The sequence below is a fragment of the Bos indicus genome, chromosome 7, assembly GCF_029378745.1.
Source record: "Bos indicus isolate NIAB-ARS_2022 breed Sahiwal x Tharparkar chromosome 7, NIAB-ARS_B.indTharparkar_mat_pri_1.0, whole genome shotgun sequence".
In the NCBI taxonomy this organism is placed as follows: domain Eukaryota; kingdom Metazoa; phylum Chordata; class Mammalia; order Artiodactyla; family Bovidae; genus Bos; species Bos indicus.
In genome coordinates, this window is record NC_091766.1 from 46,112,628 (window position 1) to 46,135,192 (window position 22,565).

At 38.9% G+C, this 22,565-nt stretch overlaps 2 protein-coding genes across 6 annotated transcripts in view; both read left to right on the top strand.

Moving 5' to 3' along the window:
* PCBD2 (pterin-4 alpha-carbinolamine dehydratase 2) overlaps nucleotides 1-1,171 on the top strand; it is a 41,776-nt gene extending 40,605 nt beyond the window's left edge. For both annotated transcript variants that reach the window (XM_070793602.1, XM_019964945.2), the window contains exon 4: nucleotides 919-1,171. In XM_070793602.1, coding sequence (XP_070649703.1) covers nucleotides 919-1,014 — 96 coding nt within the window. In that variant the 3' untranslated portion in view covers nucleotides 1,015-1,171. The remainder of the gene's footprint in view (nucleotides 1-918) is intronic.
* Nucleotides 1,172-1,299: 128 nt separating this feature from the next.
* Nucleotides 1,300-22,565, top strand: part of CATSPER3 (cation channel sperm associated 3) — a 45,022-nt gene continuing 23,756 nt past the window's right edge. For 2 of the 4 annotated variants that reach the window (XR_011567687.1, XM_070793599.1), the window contains exons 1-2: nucleotides 1,300-2,187; nucleotides 8,816-8,969. Coding sequence is in view for 3 of the 4 variants with exons in the window: in XM_070793599.1 (XP_070649700.1) it covers nucleotides 2,123-2,187; nucleotides 8,816-8,969 (219 nt within the window). In the remaining variant the exon portion in view is untranslated. Of the gene's footprint in view, nucleotides 2,188-4,561; nucleotides 6,861-8,815; nucleotides 8,970-22,565 lie in introns of all 4 variants that reach the window. The other 2 variants (XM_070793601.1, XM_070793600.1) reach the window with 2 other exon arrangements.

The window sequence follows — 22,565 nt, forward strand, 5'->3', positions numbered from 1 at the left end:
GTCTTCTACTGAAACTATGAAAAACAGGCCAAATTAGACTCCTGAATTAAGCTTGAATATCAGTCATGTAGATAACATTTTTTAAACCCTCTTAAGGTAAATTATTGAAAGAAATGGTAGCAAATCAGAAAGATATGTTTTTTTTTAATCTCATTGAAATCAATTTGTTCAAGTAAATTCTCTATTCTCAATTGGAACTGATCTTCGTAACAGCAGGGGGCACAGTGAGAAGACTCATGCTTGCCCCCGAAGTATCCTTACCTTCATGGTTATGCCATGTGAAATTTCTTATCGTCTGCTTTCTGTGAGGTTCTATAGTCTCTTGAAAGTCCTCTTTAAAAAAATAAAATTTCATATTTTTGTGATTTATTGCAGTAATTCAGAGGATGCAGGTACCAGCATAAGCTTTTATTTCCTAGTTGCCTTTCTTTACCCATAATTTTGCTTTTGCTTACTAATTGGTTTGTCAAGAGGCAACAGTCTGTTCTTCCACTGCCCTCCCCAACTTCTCTAATTTGGAAATGGGCTTTTTTTTTTAACATGGTTGCTAAGGTATTACATTTGATAGCTTAGTTTTTCTCAGTGGCCTGAAAAGAGTGTAATTAAAGTAATGGGAGTTAAAATGGAACTTCAATCTCTCTCTCTCTCTTTTCCCCCAAGAGTCAAGATTTGAGATTCTGGCAGCTCATTTGCCCTTATGAGAGAACCTTTTTATCCCTGGGTGGCTGCTGAGCTCAGCCTGGAGTTTACTGGGTTTTGGAAATGCATTGCTTATTCATAATGTAGTATTTTCTAAATCATTTAATCTCCCCAGTTCTCAAAGATAAATACTGAGTAATAGATTGATTTCTGAACCACCAAAGGAGAGTACCATGAATTGCAGCTCAAGGTTTTAAAAACTGTTTCTCTTTTTCTTAGGTCCAGATAACGCTCACATCGCATGACTGTGGCGGACTGACCAAAAGAGATGTGAAACTGGCCAAGTTCATTGAAAAAGCAGCTGCTTCTGTGTGACTCCTTCTAAAATGCATGTAGAATCTTACATACACATCTAGCTGCAATGGACTTTGAAGGCAATTTACATGAATAAATTAAGTTATAAATTTAGTTCACCTTTTGAACTATCACATTTTGTAAAATCAGTGCTTAAATAAAAATGATTTAAACTTGAGGCTGAGGTATTTTTCATTATATCTAATCACATATATAAGGTAAATCAACCCAGGTAATTCTATTAATATTTAAAAAGACAAGTAGCATTCTTAGAGAATAGAAATGGATATGCAGGAGCATTCTCATATCTGGAGGATTCTCATTCTCATTCCCATTATTCATATGGGCGAGCATTTTATATCCCAGAAATTCAAGTGATTATGGTGACTTTACAAATGCATTGTATTGGAAAGCAGTTGTAAGGTAGAAAAAGAACGATGAACTCAATAGGTAAAGGGTTTTAACTGTATGTAAGGGTTCTCGTGACACTAAAGTTGATTTGGAGTTTACCTGTTGTTGCTACTTAAGTAGTTAATTAAGTTATAGAGATTACATAAATTGGTTGAGCTGTCTGTGTTTTATCCTTCATTTTCAGACAGGGAGAAAGGAGAAGACAAGTGTCTTGTTCATGGCTTCCAGCAAGGTGAGGCAATAAAAGGATTCACTGTCATAGTGACCAGGGTTTCACATCATTAGCTGACATACTGAGGGAAGAGGAACCAAGGGTCATTTTTTCCCCATCATTTGCGTGTTGTGAGCCCTGACCTGAGAGTCTGTAGCCACTGAGCTTGAAGCTACTGGGGTATTATCCAGTTACAAGCTCTATTTATTCCATGTGTCACTGATGGGAGTAAAATGGAATATAAAGTAAGCTGTTGCTTAAAAATTGCAGTAACTATTCTTTGAAGGAACTCAGGAATGTAGTTATTAATGAGATTAAAATGTAGATTAAAAGAATGTGTACATATCCATCCAAGGAACATGCCTTATAGTAGTAGGATTTAACAGGGATCATCTTTATACTCTTGCCTCACATCAGAGGCCAGAAAAAATCACTTTATGTTACAAGCAAAGCTTCACCCCTGACCCCCGACAGCCCTCACCCCTAGTCTGAGAGCCATTTGGGAACATGACAAAGAGGCTGAGCTTTCTGAAGTCAATTTTTGGCTCGTTCTGTTGGCCTAGGAGAGGCAGGTAAGTTCATTTTGCTCTATAGGTATGGAGTGTACATGGGAGTGGGGCATGGAAGTGGAAGAGCCACTCAGGCTCTGTGGCTGCTGGGAGTTCCAGAGCCTGGATCTTGTACTTATTTGAAAATTTTAAGAGTAAAAGGCAAAGTCATATGTTTTTATAAACTATTCCCTGCACTGTAGATTTGGGAGCTTTTGTAGATTACCAAAGATTTCTAGATCAGTGTGTCAAATTTCTTTACATAAATTTTTATACATGAAAAAATTTAAATGTATTTTAAAATAAATAGTCCATTCAAACCTTATGTGCTGATCACCCTGATTTAACAATTACCAAGATCTTGCCAGTTACTTCATATAGTCTCCCATTTCTTTTTTCTTTGCTTAAGTATTTAAAAGCAAATCCCAGATAGCATGTCATTTTCTCCCTACATCCTCTAGTAAACAACCCTAGAAAATATGGTCATTTTCTTATAAAAACCAAAATGTACTTATCACACCTAAAAAAATAAACCATAATTTCTTGGTATCAACCTAATACCTGGGCAAAATAAAGTTGTCTTGAAGGTCAAGAATGTCTTTGGACAGTAATTTTGTCCTAATCAAGATCTGCATGACATCTACCCATCACATCTGGTTGTTGTGTCTCTTTAAGCTTTCAGACTTAGAACTAGGAAGCCCCCTGCCCTCAGTTCCCTCTTTCTATGTCATTGACCTACTGTAAAACCTGGGTCCTGTAGAATATTCAACCTTCTGGATTTGTTTATTTGTTCCCTTGTGGTGTCATTTAACTTGTTTCACTGTTCCTTGAATGGATACCTTTCACCATATTTTGAATGTAAGTCTGAGAGGCTAAACTATTAACCTATATAGTGCATATGGCACAGTGGAGAGAGCTGTTGCTAAGTCACTGCAGTCGTGTCCGACTCTGTGCTACCCCATAGATGGCAGCCCACCAGGCTCCCCCGCCCCTGGGATTCTCCAGGCAAGAACACTGGAGTGGGTTGCCATTTCCTTCAATGCATGAAAGTGAAAAGTGAAAGTGAAGTCGCTTAGTCGTGTCCGACTCTTAGCGACCCCATGGACCACAGCCTACCAGGCTCCTCCATCCATGGGATTTTCTCTGGAGTGGGGTGCCATTGCCTTCTCCAGTGGAGAGAGCAAGTATAGCTAATAACTGCTATGTCAGGACCTGAGAATGTAGCTAGTAATTCGCGTCTACATGAGGGTTTCGAATAGGGTCCATGTTAAGGGATGTCACATCTGCTGGAACTCATGAAACTTTAGAGAATCAAAGATCTCATATCACAAGTCTATGAAAATACTCCCTGGGGTAAATTCCAATAGAACAAATCCCCAGATTTGCTCAAAGTAACTGACATTTCAACTTAAAGGAGGCATTGTCAAAGTTTGAGGCCCCCAAGTTTTCTTCTATTCCAAATCTTTGTGATAACAGTGGTTTTTCTACATCAAGCTTTGGTTTCCCTTGTTTTTGTTTTTTTTTTTTTTTTAATGATCACTGGAGTAAAGGGGGAGTTAAATAGACCTGACCTATGACTGTTTGCGTGACTTCCATAGATAATAAATCAGGACTAGGATGTTTGACACCCCACTCCAGTACTCTTGCCTGGAAAATCCCATGGATGGAGGAGCCTGGTGGGCTGCAATCCGTGGGGTCGCTGAGAGTCAGACATGACTGAGTGACTTCATTTTCACTTTGCACTTTCATGCATTGGAGAAGGAAATGGCAACCCACTCCAGTATTCTTGCCTGGAGAATCCCAAGGACGGTGGAGCCTGGTGGGCTGCAGTCTATGGGGTCGCACAGAGTCGGACACGACTAAAGCGACTTAGCAGCAGCAGCAGCAGGATGTTTGACAGTGTTCTTTTCTAAAATGAAGTTAGTGAAAGTTTTGAAAATTGTGATTACTGACATTGATAGGATTTAGGAAGTCTTTAGATAAATAGGGTAAGCAAGACTCTTTATGTTTTTGCTTGAGCCAAAAAAGCAGTAGCATGTATGTTGTATATGGACACATTCCTAACTTCCATCAGTGTACTGAAGTATTGGACTACTAATGTGGAGCAGTCTGTATAATTTCTTTTTTATTTTTTTGCTTGTAGACTTTATTTATTTTAATTAGAGTCTAATTACTTTACAATATTGTATTGGTTTTGCCATACATCAACATGAATCCGCCATGGGTGTACATGTGTTCCCAATCCTGAACCCCCCTCCCACCTCCCTCCCCTCTAATCCATTGTTCAAAAATATACTAGTTGAACTCAATAACTTCAGTTTTGTAAAGTTTCCTGCAAAACAGCAGGAACTATAATAGGGTTTGGATATAATATGTGAGCTTTGTGCTTCAATTCCAGTTACTTGGAATTAGGAATGACTTGGCTAGAAGACTTTGAGTCAACAAGCTGCTGTGCCTTCTGACCATCCCTGGCTGTGTGCAGCTGAGGTGGTGCTGCGCAAGTCAGGCAGAGGGTGAGTTGCTGCTAACAGGGCATAACAGGTGGCCCTTTAGCTTCTCATCCCAAGATATTTATCCTGCCCACCTATCCATGAAGGTGATTTCAGTAGGCCTAGAGAAGCTGGTCACCTTTGGTTCCACAGACCAGACTTCTTCATCAGTGACTCTAGAAACCACATTCAGCTTTGGTTGGCTGTGCTTATGTCATATACCAAGATCAATTGGTCTCTTCTTGAATACTTCCAGCCTGCCATCTTTCCTTACCCCTCCAAGCATCATGGAAGAATTTTTATATTCTTTTTTAAAAATATTTATTTGGGGGGCAGTGTCATGTTGTTGGGTCACACAGGCTCTTTCGTTGTGACACATGGAATCTCTAGTGGTATCCACTCAGTAGCTGCAGCCAGCAGGCCTAACTCCCCCATGACATGTGGGATCTTAGTTCCCCGACCAAGGATCAAACTCACATTTCCTGTATTGCAAGGTGGATTCTTAACCACTGGACCACCAGGGAAGTCCCCCAAATTTTTTACGTTCTTAGTCTCTTCTTCGTTTCTCCCTAAAGAGTGCTTTGGTGCTTAAAGACGGGAGGTATAGGAGTATATTCTTGGGGTTCCTGGAAATAAAATTCCTCTCTGCTCAGCTACTTGAGTGAGCATAAGAATCCCTGAGGACATTCATGTATTCACATAGCATACGTTACCGAGGGCCTCCTGTATGCCTAGACAGAATTAGACACACTGATGTATTGAGGCACGTGGAAACAGAGATGGAGAACTGATTGAGCAGCTCTTCCAGGAGACCACTATGGGTGTAGGCAGAAGCCCGGAAGGTCTTGGGGGCATATGATCAAAGGAGGCGGTAGGAGGCATCAGAGAAACTTGACTCCTGAGGAAGAGAATGTAGAATAAAAAGGTGAGGCCAAAGTGTGAATCCTGAGAACATAAATCAATGTTGCTTAAAGCTTTGCTGTTGATGATTTTAAGTGGAGAGACTGAGTAGATAAGATATTATTTCCCAGTTCAGTATTCTGCTTGCCTGCAAGAGTATTTTTCTACGAGAACTAGTTGAAAACACTTGTTCCAGAATACTTAGGATGTTGGAGGTGATGAGGTGTTTACCTCCTATTACAGTCCAAGAAATAAAGTTTCCAGGAATTTGACCAATTTGGCTAACTAACCATTTAATGCAATACAGGACTACCCAGAAGCCTATATATTGATTTGCCTTGGAAATCAAAGGAGCTAGGAGTAGGAGAATGAGAAGAATATATTCATCCCAAGAATTGAACAGAGGAATAGTGCCTGTTGCTCTTGAACCTAAAACATTTCTACCCCAAGACTCGTCCCTTACACTCTTTAGGTGGTTCATATGTGTATATTCTGTGTCCCCAGTTAGCCAGTGTTGGGCATGGATAACCTCTGCACTTCCTGTTTCTGGTGTTCTAGCCCCAAACCCATCAGAATCTTTCCTTGTCCTTCCAGGTATCTCCAACTGCTGTGCCCTGGCTGTTCACTCTTGCTCTTAGAAGCCCAGAGAGTTTTGCTTTCCCCTCTTCCATGACCCTTGACCTATTCTAACACATTATTAAGGGCAGATGAGGGTACTTCCTGAAGAAGGAAGGCTCTTGTCTGGCCTGTTTCTGCTGTCTTCTAGTTTTATCCCAGAGCTGCACAATTGCAGGGTGCTCTTGACTCTACTCCCTGGAGAAGGGAACGGCAATCTGCTCCAGTATTCTTGCCTGGAGAATCCCATGGACAGAGGAGAGTCTGGTGGGCTGCAGTCCATGAGGTTACAAAGAATTAGACACGACTGAGCGAGTTTCACTCACTCACTCACTCATGACTCTTCTGCTGAACAGAGGTGCTTGGTCTCCTTGGGAAGAGAAGATCTGTGGGTAAAACAGTGGGGAGTTCTCCCCTACAGGGGCCTGCTGGCTAGTAACGTACTGGGCTGTGAAGAGTGACCTCATAAAGCAAGGATTCCCTCTGTGGACCCTTCTCCGTGGCCTTGTGGAATCTAGATGCAAGGAGATTCCTAAGCAGAGATTTTCTGTTGGATGGTTAAAGCAAGGAATAAAAATTGAAAATTTGGAAAATGTCTCAGCACTTTTATCACCAGGACCATGCAAGAATCCTTTCTAACTCACTGTTGGAGAATGCGTCACATATGTTCTATGAGAAGTTATGGAAATTTCAGTAAATATTCTTTATTTCTCTTGATTAACAAGTATGCAGATGGCAGTGTTGGGGGCTCTTAGCGGCTTCTCATAGGCACTCTTATACTTCCCAAACTGAGGGATTCATCCTGGATAATCTGATTTCTCTGACTGGTGAGGTTGTTGAAGTCTCAGCCAATCAATTTTCTTAGCTTTACTGTCACAGATAGCTGGTTAATCAGATATTCAGTCACACTCTTATTTGACCTGTAGACCAAATGACTAGTTTGTTCCATCTTTTCCCTTTTTGTTCAATACTGTGTTAGATAATTTGAAGGCTTTTTTTTTTTTTGGTAATAGACATGATCTCAAATCAGATAATGGAAATTATATATTTTATTTTTATAGGTTATAGAAGTATATACATTCTATATATTTTTTACTGTGTGAGACTGTTCATTTCTTACATGAGAAAAACTGAACAACACAGATAAATATAAACAGGAAAAGGAATTACCTATAACTTTACCATCAGTAGGCAGACACTGGCAACATTTTGGCATATTTCCTGTTGAATTTTTTTCTACCTGCTTTGCAGAGTTGAGATAATTTTAAATAGAGAATTTTTATTTTGCGTTGTTTCTATGTTTTGCTATCCAGTGGATCATACGCATTTTTCTCAAATCATGAAAAATACGTAGACATGTTGTGATATCTGTGCAATATTCCACTAGCTGGATGTGCCATAGTTTACTCAGCCTGTCTTCTTTTGGTTAAACTTTTAAATTGTATCCAAGTTCTTATTACAGCAAATAATGGTGAGATAATCACATTAGGCTAAAGTCACTGTTTGCATTTCCAGTTGTATTCTCTTGGGGTAGATTCCTTGGATCTGAGGATATGAATACAACTAATGTTTTTCAGAAAAATTGGTCAGTTTACATTCCCCTGGAAGTTTATGAGAATGCTCCATCATGTTGTGCTCTTGCCAGCATTAAATATTATCAAGTTTAAGTCTTCTCTAATTTCATAAGCAAAGTTAATGGTTTTACTTAATTTGCACCTCCTCGATTAGTAGTGCCACTGAACATTCTAGGGAGGGGGACTTTATTACCATTGTTTTTCTTTCATGAATTGATTATGTGTTTGCCCCTTTTTTCTTAGAGTGGTCAGTTTTTAAAATCATTGATTTGTAAGTGCTTGTATGGTTGATTATTTGATAAGCAGTTTTCCCTACTAGACTGACTGTATATAGTTTTACGTCACCTTATTTCAAGGGCCTACTGTACTGCCTGGCATATAGTAATCATTCAATAAAAACTTGTTGAGTGAATAAATGAGTGAGTTGAATAGTAGTTACTTATGGAAAATTTTGAGCCACCATAGCTCAGTTGGTAAAGAATCCGCCTGCAATGCAGAGACCCCAGTTCGATTCCTGGATCAGGAAGATCCCCTGGAGAAGGGATAGGCTATCAACTCCAGTATTCTTGGGCTTACCTTGTGGCTCAGCTGGTAAAGAATCCACCTGCAACGCGGGAGACCTGGGTGCGATCCCTGGTTGGGAAGATCCCCTGGAGAAGGGAAAGGCTACCCACTCCAGTATTCTGGCCTGGAGAATTCCATGGACTGTATAGTCCATGGGGTTGCAAAGAGTCGGACACGACTGAGCAACTTTCACTTTCACTGAAAATTTGTTGAATGAGTAAAGGAAGATGATGCTTTGTTTGAGAAGAAGTGGTAATCATTTTTTCCCCCATAAGTCTAGAGAGAATGAACTGAGTTAACTGAGTGGGGACAGCCCGAACCCATTGATTGTCATACATATTTCAGTGGTCATCTAGTCAGCATTTCATTGCGAATCTAAAGTATATATATAGTTTAGATTTATAGTCACAGAAGGGGGAAAGCAGACCCTAGTTCCTAAAAAAGTGTGCATCATTTGGGGATCTAACTCTGTTGCAAGATAATCACACCTCTTATTCAACTTTTTGACAGGAGGAAAGATACTCAGTTTCAGGCATTTGTGAAGAAAGTCATAATGAGTCATCTCTTTAAGATAATTATGATTAGCACCATTTCAATGAATGCCTTTTTTATGGTCTTGTGGACTGATTATAAAACAAGATACAACTTGTTCAGACTTTTTGAGGTAAGCAAACAAAATGGGTCCATTTCCTTCTGTTTTATTTCTGAAACTGTTCTAAGATTCTTAAGGCATTTTGTTCAAAAAGTTTTCTATAGAAAAATTCTAAGGACTATTAAAATATACCTTAAAATCTAAGAAGATGGTGGCAGCAGTAGTAGCGGCATTTACATCAAATCTAGTTAACAAGAGGGACTTCCCTCACTGTCCAGTGTTTAAGACTGCACACTTCCTGTGCAAGGAATGTGGATTTGATCCCTGGTCAAGGAACTGAGATCCCACATGGTACGCAATGTGACCAAAAAACCAAAACTAAAACAACAGCAACAACAAAAACTAGTTATAAGAGATCCTTACAAGAACCACACTGCATAGTATTAGCATCTGTAGCAGAGGAAGCAGAGGGACACCAATAAGTGTTGAATAGCAGTTGATACCAAAGAGTGTGTTGCCTGATCTGTTACTTGTGGGGTAACACAAGAGGTTCCTGCAGTTTATGAAGGGGCTAGAATGGTTCAGACCCCATAACTTTTAAAACTGACTGTCCAAGGCTACTTTCAAGTATAGAGTTCCATACTTATGGGAAATATTGGAAGTAGAATGAAAATTGAGCAGGTAAAAGACCCAGAGAAAGGAAGAGAGGTTCAGATAAAATTGGAAAAGGGAAACAGAACCAGGAAACCTCAAGAATCAAGCTGCTGCTGCTGCTGCTAAGTCACTTCAGTCATGTCTGACTCTGTGCAACCCCATAGACGGCAGCCCACCAGGCTCCCCCGTCCCTGGGATTCTCCAGGCAAGAACACTGGAGTGGATTGCCATGTCCTTCTCCAGTGCATGAAAGTGAAGAATGAAAGTGAAGTCGCTCCAGTCGTGCCTGACTCTTAGCTACCCCATGAACTACAGCCCACCAGGCTCCTCCGTCCATGGGATTTTCCAGGCAAGAGTACTGGAGTGGGTCGCCATTGCCTTCTCTGAAGAATCAAGCTACCACATGTTAAATCAAGAATAGATATTTAAAGTTAGAATCACACTTTCTCCTAAAAGTTCAGGAAAATTAATTTCATACAAAAAAGTATAATAGAAAAAGATTGTGGTAAAGTCCCATATAAAATTATAAGAACAAAAGAACAAAGTGGAGAATAGTATCACTACAGATAATGAAAGCCCACAACAAAGACATGTTCACAAAGCAGATAAAACCTGTACTATTTCAGAACAAGGTATATTTTTACAAAAGTGATATTAGGAAAGAAAAGAATGAAGTGATAGAACTCAGAGAAGAATTAGAAATAAAATCATTTAAAAAATAAAGACCAAATTAGACTAAGAGCAATTAAATACAGCAGATAAGGACTTAGAAATACAGGATTAAATGGGAGAAATAAAAATTTTATTTTATTTTTTAAATAAAAAATAAAATCAGTAACTTTAAATTAAAAATCAGTAATAAATGAAGAGATTAAAAAGAATTCAAGAGAAAATGATGAACATTGAAGATTGGAGAAAAATGATCCCACTTAAGGATAATAGGAATCTCTAAATGTGAAACAGAAGCAAAGTAATAAAACGGAATAAACACTCAAATGTAAAATCTAAGATAAGTTACCTGAAATAAAAGAATTGAAACTATATATTGAAAGAGCACTCGTTGTATATTGAGAATATGGACTTAACAAACACCAGAACATATTCTAGTAAAAGAATATGAAGGAATCTCTTTGGCTTCCCTGGTAGCTCAGCTAGTAAAGAATCTGCCTGCAAATGCTGGAAACTCCAGTTCGATTCCTGGGTTGGGAAGATCCCCTGGAGAAGGGATAGGCTATCCACTCCAGTATTCTTGGGCTTCCCTGGTGGCTTAGCTGGTGAAGAATCTGCCTGCAATGCAAGAGATCTGGGTTGGATCCCTGGGTTGGGAAGATCCCCTGGAGAAAGGAACAGCTACCCACTCCAGTATTCTGGCCTGGAGAATTCCGTGAACTGTATAGTCCATGGGGTCACAAAGAGTTGGACACGAATGAGCAGCTTTCACTTTCACTTTGAAGGAAAGAGGTGTGGAGGAAATTGTTAGCATATAAGTTAAGAGGCTTATAAAGAAAAGAAAATTATTAAACTCTGCTATGGTAGCAGAGACATTACTTTGCCAACAAAGGTCCGTCTAGTCAAGGCTATGGTTTTTACAGTGGTCATGTATGGATGTGAGAGTTGGACTGTGAAGAAGGCTTAGTGCCGAAGAATTGATGCTTTTGAACTGTGGTGTTGGAGAAGACTCTTGAGAGTCCCTTGGACTGCAAGGAGATCCAACCAGTCCATTCTGAAGGAGATCAGCCCTGGGATTTCTTTGGAAGGAATGATGCTAAAGCTGAAACTCCAGTACTTTGGCCACCTCATGTGAAGAGTTGACTCATTGGAAAAGACTCTGATGCTGGGAGGGATTGGGGGCAGGAGGAGAAGGGGACGACAGAGGATGAGATGGCTGGATGGCATCACTGACTCGATGGACGTGAGTCTGAGTGAACTCCGGGAGTTGGTGATGGACAGGGAGGCCTGGTGTGCTGCGATTCATGGGGTCGCAAAGAGTCGGACATGACTGAGCGACTGAACTGAACTGAACTGATGGTAATGCTTTATGCTGAACGAAAATGGGGCTTCCCCAGTGGCTCAGTGGTAAAGAATCTGCCTGGCAATGCAGGAGACATGGATCCAATCCCTGGTCTGAGAAGATCCTGCATGCTGTGGGGTAACTAAGCCCGTGCACAACAGTTCTTGAGCCTGTGTTGTAGAGCCCAGGAATCACAGTTACTGAGCCCACGCTCCTCAACTACTGAAGCCCTCCTGCGACTCCACAACAAGAGAGGCCACCGCAATGAGAAAACTGTGCGCTGTCGTGAAGAGTAGTGCCTGCTCACCACTGCTAGAGAAAGGCCTGCACCGCAGTGAAGACCCAGCACAGCCAAAAATAAAGAAAAGAAAACGGAGCAAAACATTTAAGATACTTTAGGAAAGAAAATGTGAACCAAGATTTCTAGATCCGGCAGAACTGACTTTCAGGTTTAAAGGGCATAGACAAACTGTCATCAACATAAAAAAATCTTGACTAATACTGCTTCCATGAGCCCTTTCTTAGGACTCTGTTTAATAAGGAATAAGTTTCAGCCAACTAAAATTATTAAAGAAGTATCAACATTGGAAAGGCAATGAACAGTAAAATATGTTTTTATTTATAGAACTAATCATAATTATGGGTTAACAAGGAGAGAATATATTACAAATGAATATATACTCTGACAATGAAGATATAGTATTGATTAAAATGGGGAAGAATGGAGAGTCAATGCAAAATTTTAAACCATTTGTCAGAAATCAACTTTGTGGTGATGCTCTTAGTATTACTCTGAGACTGCTGTTTGTGTAATACAGGATAAAGCAGATGAGTAATGGGATAGTTTAATTCTGTTATCCTCAGTATTCTTGAGAACCAGGTTACTCATGGAAGAAAGGAAATATGAATATAACATAGACAATGTAAAACCCTGTAGTTTTGCATTTAAATTGGAAGTATCAGTATAAATTCCTAAGATATTTTATCATTATCCATTGAAAAACCTAGAACACTGACCAACTTAACAATTATGCATCCTTAGTGCCCATAATGTGGTGTTGAAATACTGTTTATCACTAGAAGGAGCTAGGGATTCTTTGAGATGTGATTGATTGCAGGTTTAGGCCTGAAACTATACCAAATGAACTCAGAATATCTTGTACACATAGCAACTGCTGCTAAGTCACTTCAGTCGTGTCCGAATCTGTGCGACCCCATAGACGTCAGTCCACCAGGCTCCCCCATCCCTGGGATTAGAACACTGGAGTGGGTTGCCATTTCCTTCTCCAATGCATGAAAGTGAAAAGTGAAAATGAAGTCGCTCAGTCATGTCCGACTCTTAGTGACCCCATGGACCACAGCCTACCAGACTCCGCCATCCATGGGATTTTCCAGGCAAGGAAGTTATCAAAGATTACTGTGAGTAAAAGTCACTCAGTTGTGTCTGACTCTGCAACCCCATGGACTGTACAGTTCATGGAATTCTCTGGGCCAGAATACTGGAGTGGGTAGCCTTTCCCTTCTCCAGGGAATCTTCCCAACCCAGGGATCGAACCCAGGTCTCCTGCATTGCAGGTGGATTCTTTACCAGCTGAGCCACAAGGTAAGCCCAAGAATGCTGGAGTGGATAGCCTATCCCTTCTCCAGGGGATCTTTCTGACCCAAGAATCAAACTGGGGTCTCCTGCATTGCAGGTGGATTCTTTACCAACTGAGCTATCAGGGAAGCCCAAAGATTACTGGGGTCGTGTCAAAAGGACTCGGGAGACAACTTGATGAGACTCCTGCTGGCTAAAGATGGGACTCTTTGAGCTTTAATAAGGATAATAATTATAGTGGATTTTTAAACTCACCAAATAATATGTAAGTTTGCTGCTGCTAAGTCGCTTCAGCTGTGTCTGACTCTGTGCGACCCCATAGACGGCAGCCTACCAGGCTCCTCCATCCATGGGATTTTCCAGGCAAGAGTACTGGAGTGGGGTGCTATTGCCTTCTCCCTGTAAGTTTATAATGATACAAAAAAAGCTGATGGGTCACTTTTGGAGGGTGATACCTGGTGGCTCAGCAGTAAAGGATTCGCCTGAAGTACAGGAGACATAGGAGATGCAGGTTCGATCCATGGGTCAGGAAGATCCCTGGGGGCATGGCAACCTACTCCAGTATTATTGCCTGGGAAATCCCATGGACAGAGGAGCCTTTCCATGGGGTTGCAAAGAGTTGGACATAACTGAAGTGACTGAGAACAGCAGCACAAGGAACTAATACTTTATCTCCAAAAAACTGTTAAATTAAGGGAAGGAATCAAGCTTTACTGACTTTCTTATATGAATTGTATTATTGTGTAACAACATAGTAGATAAGGGAAACATCTCTTTATAGAAATGTCCCAGTTAATAAATGATAGAATTAAAATATCAGTTTTTCAACCACTAGTGAATTACAGGATTTAGGCATTTTGAGCATTAGTGATTGCTTCCCTCATAAAAAGAGAGACAACCAGACATTTTTTTGCCTCCTATAAAAGAACAGAACCTATCATCTTACCAAAAAGATCAAACCTGGGACTTCTTTGGTGGTCCAGTGGCTAAGCCTCTGCACTCCCAGTGCAGGTGACACGGGTTTGATCCCTGGTCAGGGAACTAAATTCCACCTGCTGCAACTAAAGGTCCTGCATGCCACAATGAGGATCAAAGATCCCACAAGCTGCAACTAAGACCTGGCACAGCCAAATAAATCAATAATAAAAATAAATATTAAAAGATCAGGTCTGAATCTGATCAAGTCTTTTCATCTAGCATCCTATTTCTAGGAAATAGAAGACAGAAGAATATAAGTGTGCAGTCAGCACAATTCCAGATGATGAAATTCTACAAGTCAAGTTGCCCGGTTTCTTCAACAAATAAACTTTAAGGAAAGGAAGAAAAAAATGAATAGGAGACTTAAAAGGCATATCAAATTTTGAAAAAGCTTTTAATAAAAAAAAGTATTCTAGGAATGCACACATGAGTTTCTATGGAGAAATGCAGGAAAGTGATCACTATAAATACAGGGACAATGGTTAATTTGGGGGAAGGGGAGGGAGTTGTGGTTGGGATGGAGCTTATGGAGAGGTTTCTGGGATAGTTGGCAAGGTTCTAACTCTTGACTTAGGTGGTAGTTACAGGGCTGTTAGCTTTGGAACAATCCATTAGGCTATGTATTTGTGTGGTTCTATATGTGTATTTTATTCTACAATAAAAAAACATTAAAGAGGCACTTTTATCTTCATTTACGGTAAATAGCAAATTGCTTCTTGGTGATGAAAAGGGTTAACATCAACATAATGTGATGTCAGAGGAGGTGGAGGTGATGGAATATCCTAATCAGTGTCTTAAATGTGCAGTGTCCACTTGGCACCACTTCTGTGAATGTGTTGGTATGGCAGTACATTCCACACCAACATCCCAGAGTTTGGTCACGGATTGTAGAGCATTATGTTAAGTATAGGGCTTGGGTAAAGATTGGGGAAGAGATGAGTTGAGGGATCTGAATCCCCTGATTGTTCTCCAGAAGCCATAATGATTATTAAACATGCTTCAATAGTGATCTTTGTTTGTAAGCCTAAGGGAATTCTGTGCTGTGGAAAGGATGCAGACTTACACAGATTTAGGTTCAAGCCCTAGCTTTACTACTGTCTCACTACATGTGAGAATTTGGGCAAGCTGGTTAACCTCTACGTGGTTCAGCTACATTTGTAAAATAGTATTAACACACACCTTCCAGGGTAGCTATTGAGATCACTGAAAATAATATGTATGAAAGTCCCTGGTTATCTATAAAACTGAGAAATTATTAACAGTCTTAGGGATCCCAGTGAAGATATGAGGAAAGCACACAGAAGGGCCTGATGTGTCACCTCGAACTAATCTTGAGATTCTGTGCGAGCACCAAATAAATGTTAAGGCAGGGTTGTAAACTTCTGAGGCATTAAATACATGCCCCAACATACAGAGCCCCTTGGCAAGGCTGGGAGACTTAGGGCTTTCAGGAATTTAAGGAATACTCTGTTCAGTTATTAGCAGACCATTAAGATAACTGAGCAGAGAATTTGGTGGCCACACATGACAAAGTCATGTAGAATTAGGTCAAGAAAGTCTCTTAAAAAAGAACAGCAGCAACAACAAAGCCCTAGGAAGTGGGGGAATACCTGATTTCCACAGTTTCCAATATTATGTGATTAAAAATGTTCAATTTCCAACCAAAAAAAAAAAAAAAGAAAAAAATTGTGATACATGCAGAGAACAAGAAAGAATGGCCTCTACACAAGAAAAAAAGTAAACAATAGAAACTCACCCCAAGGAAAGCCCATCTGTTGGACTTACTAGACAAAGATTTTAATTGGCTGCTATGTTCAAAGAGCTAGGAAAAAACCCCACATCTAAAGAACTAAATTAAAGTATGAGAGCAATGTCTCACCAAAAAGAGAATATGAGTAAAGAGAAATTATTAAAAAGAGCCAAATAGAAATCCTGTAGTTGAAAAGTACAGTAATTGAAATGAAAATTCACTGGAGGAATTCAAGAGCAAGTTTGAGGTAGTCAAAGAAAGAATTAACAGAAAAACAGGTCAATTGAGATTTCCAGTATGAGGAACAGAAAGCAAAATGAATGAATAAAAATGAGCAGAAACCCATGATACACCATCAGACATACAAACATGCATGCAATTGGTGTCACAGAAGGAGAGGAGAAAAAGGATAGAATATGTGAAGACATAATGGCCAAAAACTACCCAAATTTCATGAAAAACAACCTGAACATCAAAGACAATCAACAAACTCCAATAGGATAAACTCAGAGATCCACCTAGACACATTGTAAACAAATTATTGAAAGACAAAGACAAAGGGAGAATTTGAGATCATCATGGAGGAGTGATTCATTGCATACAAAGTATCCTCAATAAAATGAGTAGTTGACTTTTCATCTAAAACTACAGTCACCAGAAGGCAAAGGATGTCATATTCAAAATGCTTAAAGAAAGACTATCAAACTAGAATTCAAAGTCTAGCAAAAACTGTTCTTCAAAAATGTAGAGGCGTGATGCCAGCGGAAAGGCAGAGTAGGTAGCTTCAAAAATCCATCTGTTCAGAGAAACAGTTAAAAAGGAGACAAAACTGTCAGAACTCTGCAAAATAGCCAGAGGTTTACAGAAACTGAGTGAACATTGAGTCAAGAAAGGGGAACTTGAAAAAGGTGGTAGGAAAGCTTTGCAGCATTTTTACTTGCTTTGGGCCCTATCCCTCTTCATCAAGGTGATGGTCCTGAAGATGGCAGCCGGTGTTCCCAGAGTGGGACCTTGGCCCCTGGGTCTAGAAACAACAGAGAAGATTTTTGTTCATAAAGAATTGTGTTTGTCTATTTTGGCCTATCAGAGGGCTGTCCCAAGGACTGGTCCTAAGCTATTTTCTTTGTTTTGCTTAACCTGGAATTTTTTTAGGGCAGAAAGTGGCTATGCATTGGGCATTTCTCAAAACCATTGAAAAGCAAGTGACTGATCCACTGCTCCCTGGAGCAAAAATACAGCGCTTGAAGCAAACAATAGGTATGTTGAAAGCCTGAGAGGAAAATCCAGGCAGAGAGATTCTTTGGAAAAATAGGACATTGTCTGCCATACATGTCCAGGGCAGGACACATGGTTAGGAAAGACCTGAGAATATACCAAGCTTTCACTGTAACTGAGCTTCAGGCTCAGCACAAGCTCAAAATTAACACTCAGTTTCAGTTGTCAGTGGGCCAGCTCAACATGGAGGGAGTTCCTCAACAAAGAGGCCATTTGCAAAGACGAGGAGAGTTTTTCTTCTCCTTCTTTCTCTTACTCCTTTTCTCTTCCTTCTTTCATTCTTTCCTTTCTCTTTCTTTCCTTCTCTCTTTTTTTCTTCTTTCTCCTTCCCTTTTTCCCCTCTTTTTTGCCTGAGTCATTTAAGAAAACCTCCGTTTAAATACTAATTGACCAGAAACTAAAGAAAAAGAGACTTCAGAAGTCATGCATTACAAAGAATATGGTCTTTACAAAAGTTGTTTAGAAAAGTCACTAAACAAACAACTACTATCCGTGGAAAACAACAAACCCAACAATAAGGAGAGGAAAGAAATTGATTTCCAGAATTACCACATTGTAAATTTTTAAACGTCCAGTTTTCAAAAAGATATTCTCTTACACAGGAGAAATAAACAGAAGCTGTCCCCGAGGACACACCGACAAAGATTTTAAGTCAACTTTGTAAAATATGCTCAGAGAGCTAAAGGAATTCACAGGCAAAAAGCTGAATGTAACTAGGAGAACAATGTTTCAGCAAATAGAATATGTCAATAAAGAGAAATTATAAAAAGGAATGAAACAAATTTTGGAACTGTAAAGTATAATAATTTAAAAATTCGTTAGAAAGATCAAGAGCAGATTTGAGCAGCCAAAAGAAATAATCAGTGAACTTGAAGTCAAATCAGTTGGACTTAGTCAGCCTAAGGAACAGAAAGAGAAAAGAATGATGAAAAATGAACAGAGTCTTAAGAGACCTGTGGGACACCATAAAGCATATCAACATTCACACAGTAGGAGTTCCAGGAGAGGAGAGAAAGAGGAAGAAATGAAATAATGGCCCCAAAGTTTGCAAATTTGATAAAGAATATATCAAGAATCTTAGTGAACTCTGAGGAGAAACAAAGAGGGCCACACTGAGACACACTGTAATCAATTATCAGAAGTCAAAGACAAGGAGAATTCTGAAAGCAGCAAGACAGAAGCACCTGTTGCATAGAAGGAGTTCTCAATAAGATTAGCAGCTGATTTCTCCTCAGAAGCTGTGAGGAGAGAAGGCAGTGAAATGACATGTTTAAAGTACTGAAAGAAGAATATTGTCAACCAATAATTCTATATCCAGCAAAAGTATCCTCCAAAAAAAAAAATGAAGAAATTAAGATATTTCCAGGTAAACAAAACCTGAGAGAATTTGCTTCTGGTAGACCTGCTCTACAAGAATTGCTAAAGATAGTCCTTTAGGTGAAAATGAAATTAGACAGTAACTTAACACATTATTGACCAGGGGATTTTTGCAGAAACTAATGCCTACGATGTTAATATGTCTCTGGTCAATAATGTGTTAAGCCATATGATGAAATAAAGGACACTGATAAATGTAACTACATAGGCAAATATAAAAGCGAGTATTGTATTTTGGGTTTGAAAAAGAACTCCTCTCTTTTTCTATATGGTCTAAAATAATTATAGTTAATGGGCATGCACTGTATATAGGTGTATTTTGTGACAACAGAAACATGAAGTGGGGGAGGGATGGAATTGTATAGGAACAAAATTGTTAATGTACTATTGAAGCTAAGGTTGTATTAATTAAAGATGGATTGTTGGGACTTCCCTGGTGGTCCAGTGGCTAAGACTCCACGCTCCCAATGCAGGGGACCTGGGTTCTATTCCTGCTTAGAAAACTAGATCCTACATGCTGCAACTAAGAGTTGGCATGCCAAAACTAAAAGATTCTGCATGCTGCAGCAAAGATAGAAGATTAAGACCACCAAAAAACTAACTTTAAAAATGCAGAGAAAGAAGTGAGAAAAGAACCAAAATCATACACTACAAAAAAATCAAACACCAAAGAGAGAAGTAGTGGAGGAATTGAAGAACAAAAAAGATGTGACATATGTAAAACAAATAGCAAAATGGAGAAATATTTTCTTTCTTATCAGTAATTACTTTAAATAAGTGAAGCTCTCCAATTAAGATAGAATTGATTCTTAGAAAAAAAAAAAAAACAAATATATGCTGTCACTTGAGATTCAAAGATACAAATAGATTGAAAATGAAAGAAGTTACTTCATGAAAATAGAAACCGAAGGAGAGTTAGGTTGGATATACTCATATCACACAAAAAAAGACATTAAAGAAAGCTGTTACAAGAGACAAAGGGGGATATTATATATTGACAATAGAGTCAGTTCATCAAGAAGATATAATAGTTTTCTCAAGTACATATGAAGCATTTACTAGGATAGACCACATATTAGGCAACAAAACAAGTCTCAATAAATTAAAAAATATTGAAATCATACACATTACCTTTCCTGACAGTTATGGAATGAAACTAAAAATCAACAAAAGCAGAAAAAACTGAAAATTTTCCAAATATATGAAAATTAAACCACAAACTATTAAATAATAGGTCAAAGAGGAAATTACAAAGGAGTTTAGAAAATACTTTAAGACAAATGAACATGAAAATACAGCATAATGAAACTTACAGGTTGCAACAGAAGCAGTACTCAGAGCAATATTTATACCTGTAAATGTCTGCATTATAACAAAAGAAAGATCTAAATTAATAACCTAATTTTACACCTTAAGGAACTGGAAAAAGAACAAACTAAACTCAAAGCTAGCTGAAGAAAAGAAGTGAAAAAGATTAGAATGGACTTCCCTGGTGGCTCAGTGGTAAACAATTCACCTGCCCATGCAGGAGACATGGGTTTGATCCCTGATCTGGGAAGATCCCACATGCCACAGGGCAACTAAGCCCACTGAGCCTGTGCTTGGAAGCTCAGCTGCTGAGCCCACGCTCCGCAGCTTCTGAAGCCTGCATGCCCTAGAGCCTGTGCTTTGCAACAAGGGAAGCCAATGCAATGAGCAACCCACACAATGCAACTACAGAGTAGCCCCCACACCTGGAGAAAAGCCTGCACAGCAACAAAGACCCAGCATAGCCACACACACACAAAAGAAAAAATTGGCAAGACTCAAGTCCAGGGAGGCTGCATGAATTCTTTAATAATAATAAAAAAGATTAGAGTGTGAAACAAAATAGAGAATAGAGAGATAATAGAGAAAAGTCAATAAAATAAAAGATTAAAGTTCAGTTCTTTGAAGAGATCAGCAAAACTCATAAGCTTTTAGCTAGACTGACTAAAAATAAGAAGACTCAATAATGAGAGAAATGAAAAGCTGGGACATTACTACTGACCTTATAGAAATAAAAAGTTTTATATGAGAATACTGTGAACACTTTGTACACCAATGAATTAGATAATCTAGATGAAATGGACAAAGTCCTAGAAACATACCACCTACCAAACTGATTTAAGAAAAAATAGAAAACAGACATACTGAAACAGACCTATAAATAAAGAAGTTGAATCACTAATCAAAAGCCTCGCAACAAAGAAATGCCCAGAACTGGATGGCTTTGCTGGTTAATTTTACCCTGCATTTAAAAAACAATGAACACCAATCCTTCTCAGACTCTTGCAAAAGTAGGAGAAGAGGAAATATTTCTGAATTCATTCCATGAGGCCAACATTACCCTGAGACCAAAGCCAAAGACATCACAAGAAATAAAGAGACCAACATCCCTACAAATATAGATGCATTAATCCTCAAGATATATCTGAGCCCAGAAATGTACTTAAAAAGGTTATATACCATGACTAAGTGGAATTTATCCCAGGAATGCAAGGGTGGTTCAGCTTAGGAAAAGCAATGAATGTAATACATCAGTAGAATGAAGGAAACAAAATTACCTCAATAGATAACTGAAAAAGCATTTGACGAAACTCAACACCCTTTCATGGTTAAAAAACAAACAAACAAACTAGAAATGGAAAGGAAATTTCTTAATTTGATAATGGGTAATTATGAAGAAATCCCACAGCTAACATAATACTCAATGGTAAAAGACTGAAAATCCTTCCTTTGAGATTAAGAACAAGACAAATGCCTGCTTTCTCCATTATTCAACATTGTACTGAAAGTTCTAGCCAGAGCAATTAGGCAAGAAAAAGAACTGAAAGTTATCCAAATTGGAAAGGAAGAACCAAAATTACCTAAATTTGACTTGATCTTATATATAAAAAATTCTAAAAAATACATCCATACACAAACTCAACTATTTGAGCTATTAAATGAATTCAGTAAAATTGCAGGATACAAGATTAACAACCAAAATTTGTTGTATTTCTGTACACTGATAGGAACATTATGAAAAGGAAATTAAGAAAATTCCATTTACAATAGCATTCAAAATAGTAAAATACCTAGGAATAAATTTAGCCAAGGAGATGAGAGATGTATAAACTGAAAATTATAAAACATTGCTAAAAGAAATTAAAACCTAAATAAAAAATGTAACAGCATCCTATATTCATGGATTAAAAAACTTGTTAAGAGGACTATCCAAAGTGAACTACAAATTACGTTCAATTCCTATCAAAATTTCAATGGCCTTTTAAAAAAAGAAATTGAAAACCAGATTCTTAAATCCATATGACTGTGAATAGCCAAGAAAACATTGAAAATGAAGAACAAAAGTTGGAGAACTTGCATTTTCTGACTTCAGAAACTTTCTGTGTTGGCTTATTCGCTAAGTTGTGTCTGATTCTTGCAACCCCATGGACTGTAGCGTGCCACACTTCTATATCCATGGGATTTTCCAAGCAGGAATACTGGAGTAGGTTGCCATGTCCCTCTCCAGGAGATCTTCTGGACCCAGTAATAGAACTGAGTCTCCTGCATTGCAGGAGGATTCTTTACTGAATGAGCTATGAGGGAAGCCCCCAAAACACTTTCTACAGAGATACAATAATGAAAAGAGTGTGGTACTCACAGGACAGATACAGACCTATAGAATAGAGTTGACATTCTAGAAATAAATCCAAATACCTATGGCCAATTGACTCTTGACAAGGGTGCCACAACCTTTCAGGGGGGAGAAAAATAATCTCTTCATCAAATGATGGAGGGACAGCTTGTTATCTACATGCAAAAGCTGTGAGCTGTCATTCACGGTGCTGGTTGTCGGGTTGGGAAGAAACATCACAATGATGTAGGTTATGTAACTGTCCCCGGACTGCTCTGGGTGTCATTTACCAGATGAAGAATGCTTCTGAATACATTTTCTGGAAAGATAAGCTGCTGGTTCTATTGCTGAAACAGAAATGCCATTCCCATATTTCCTGTCATGTT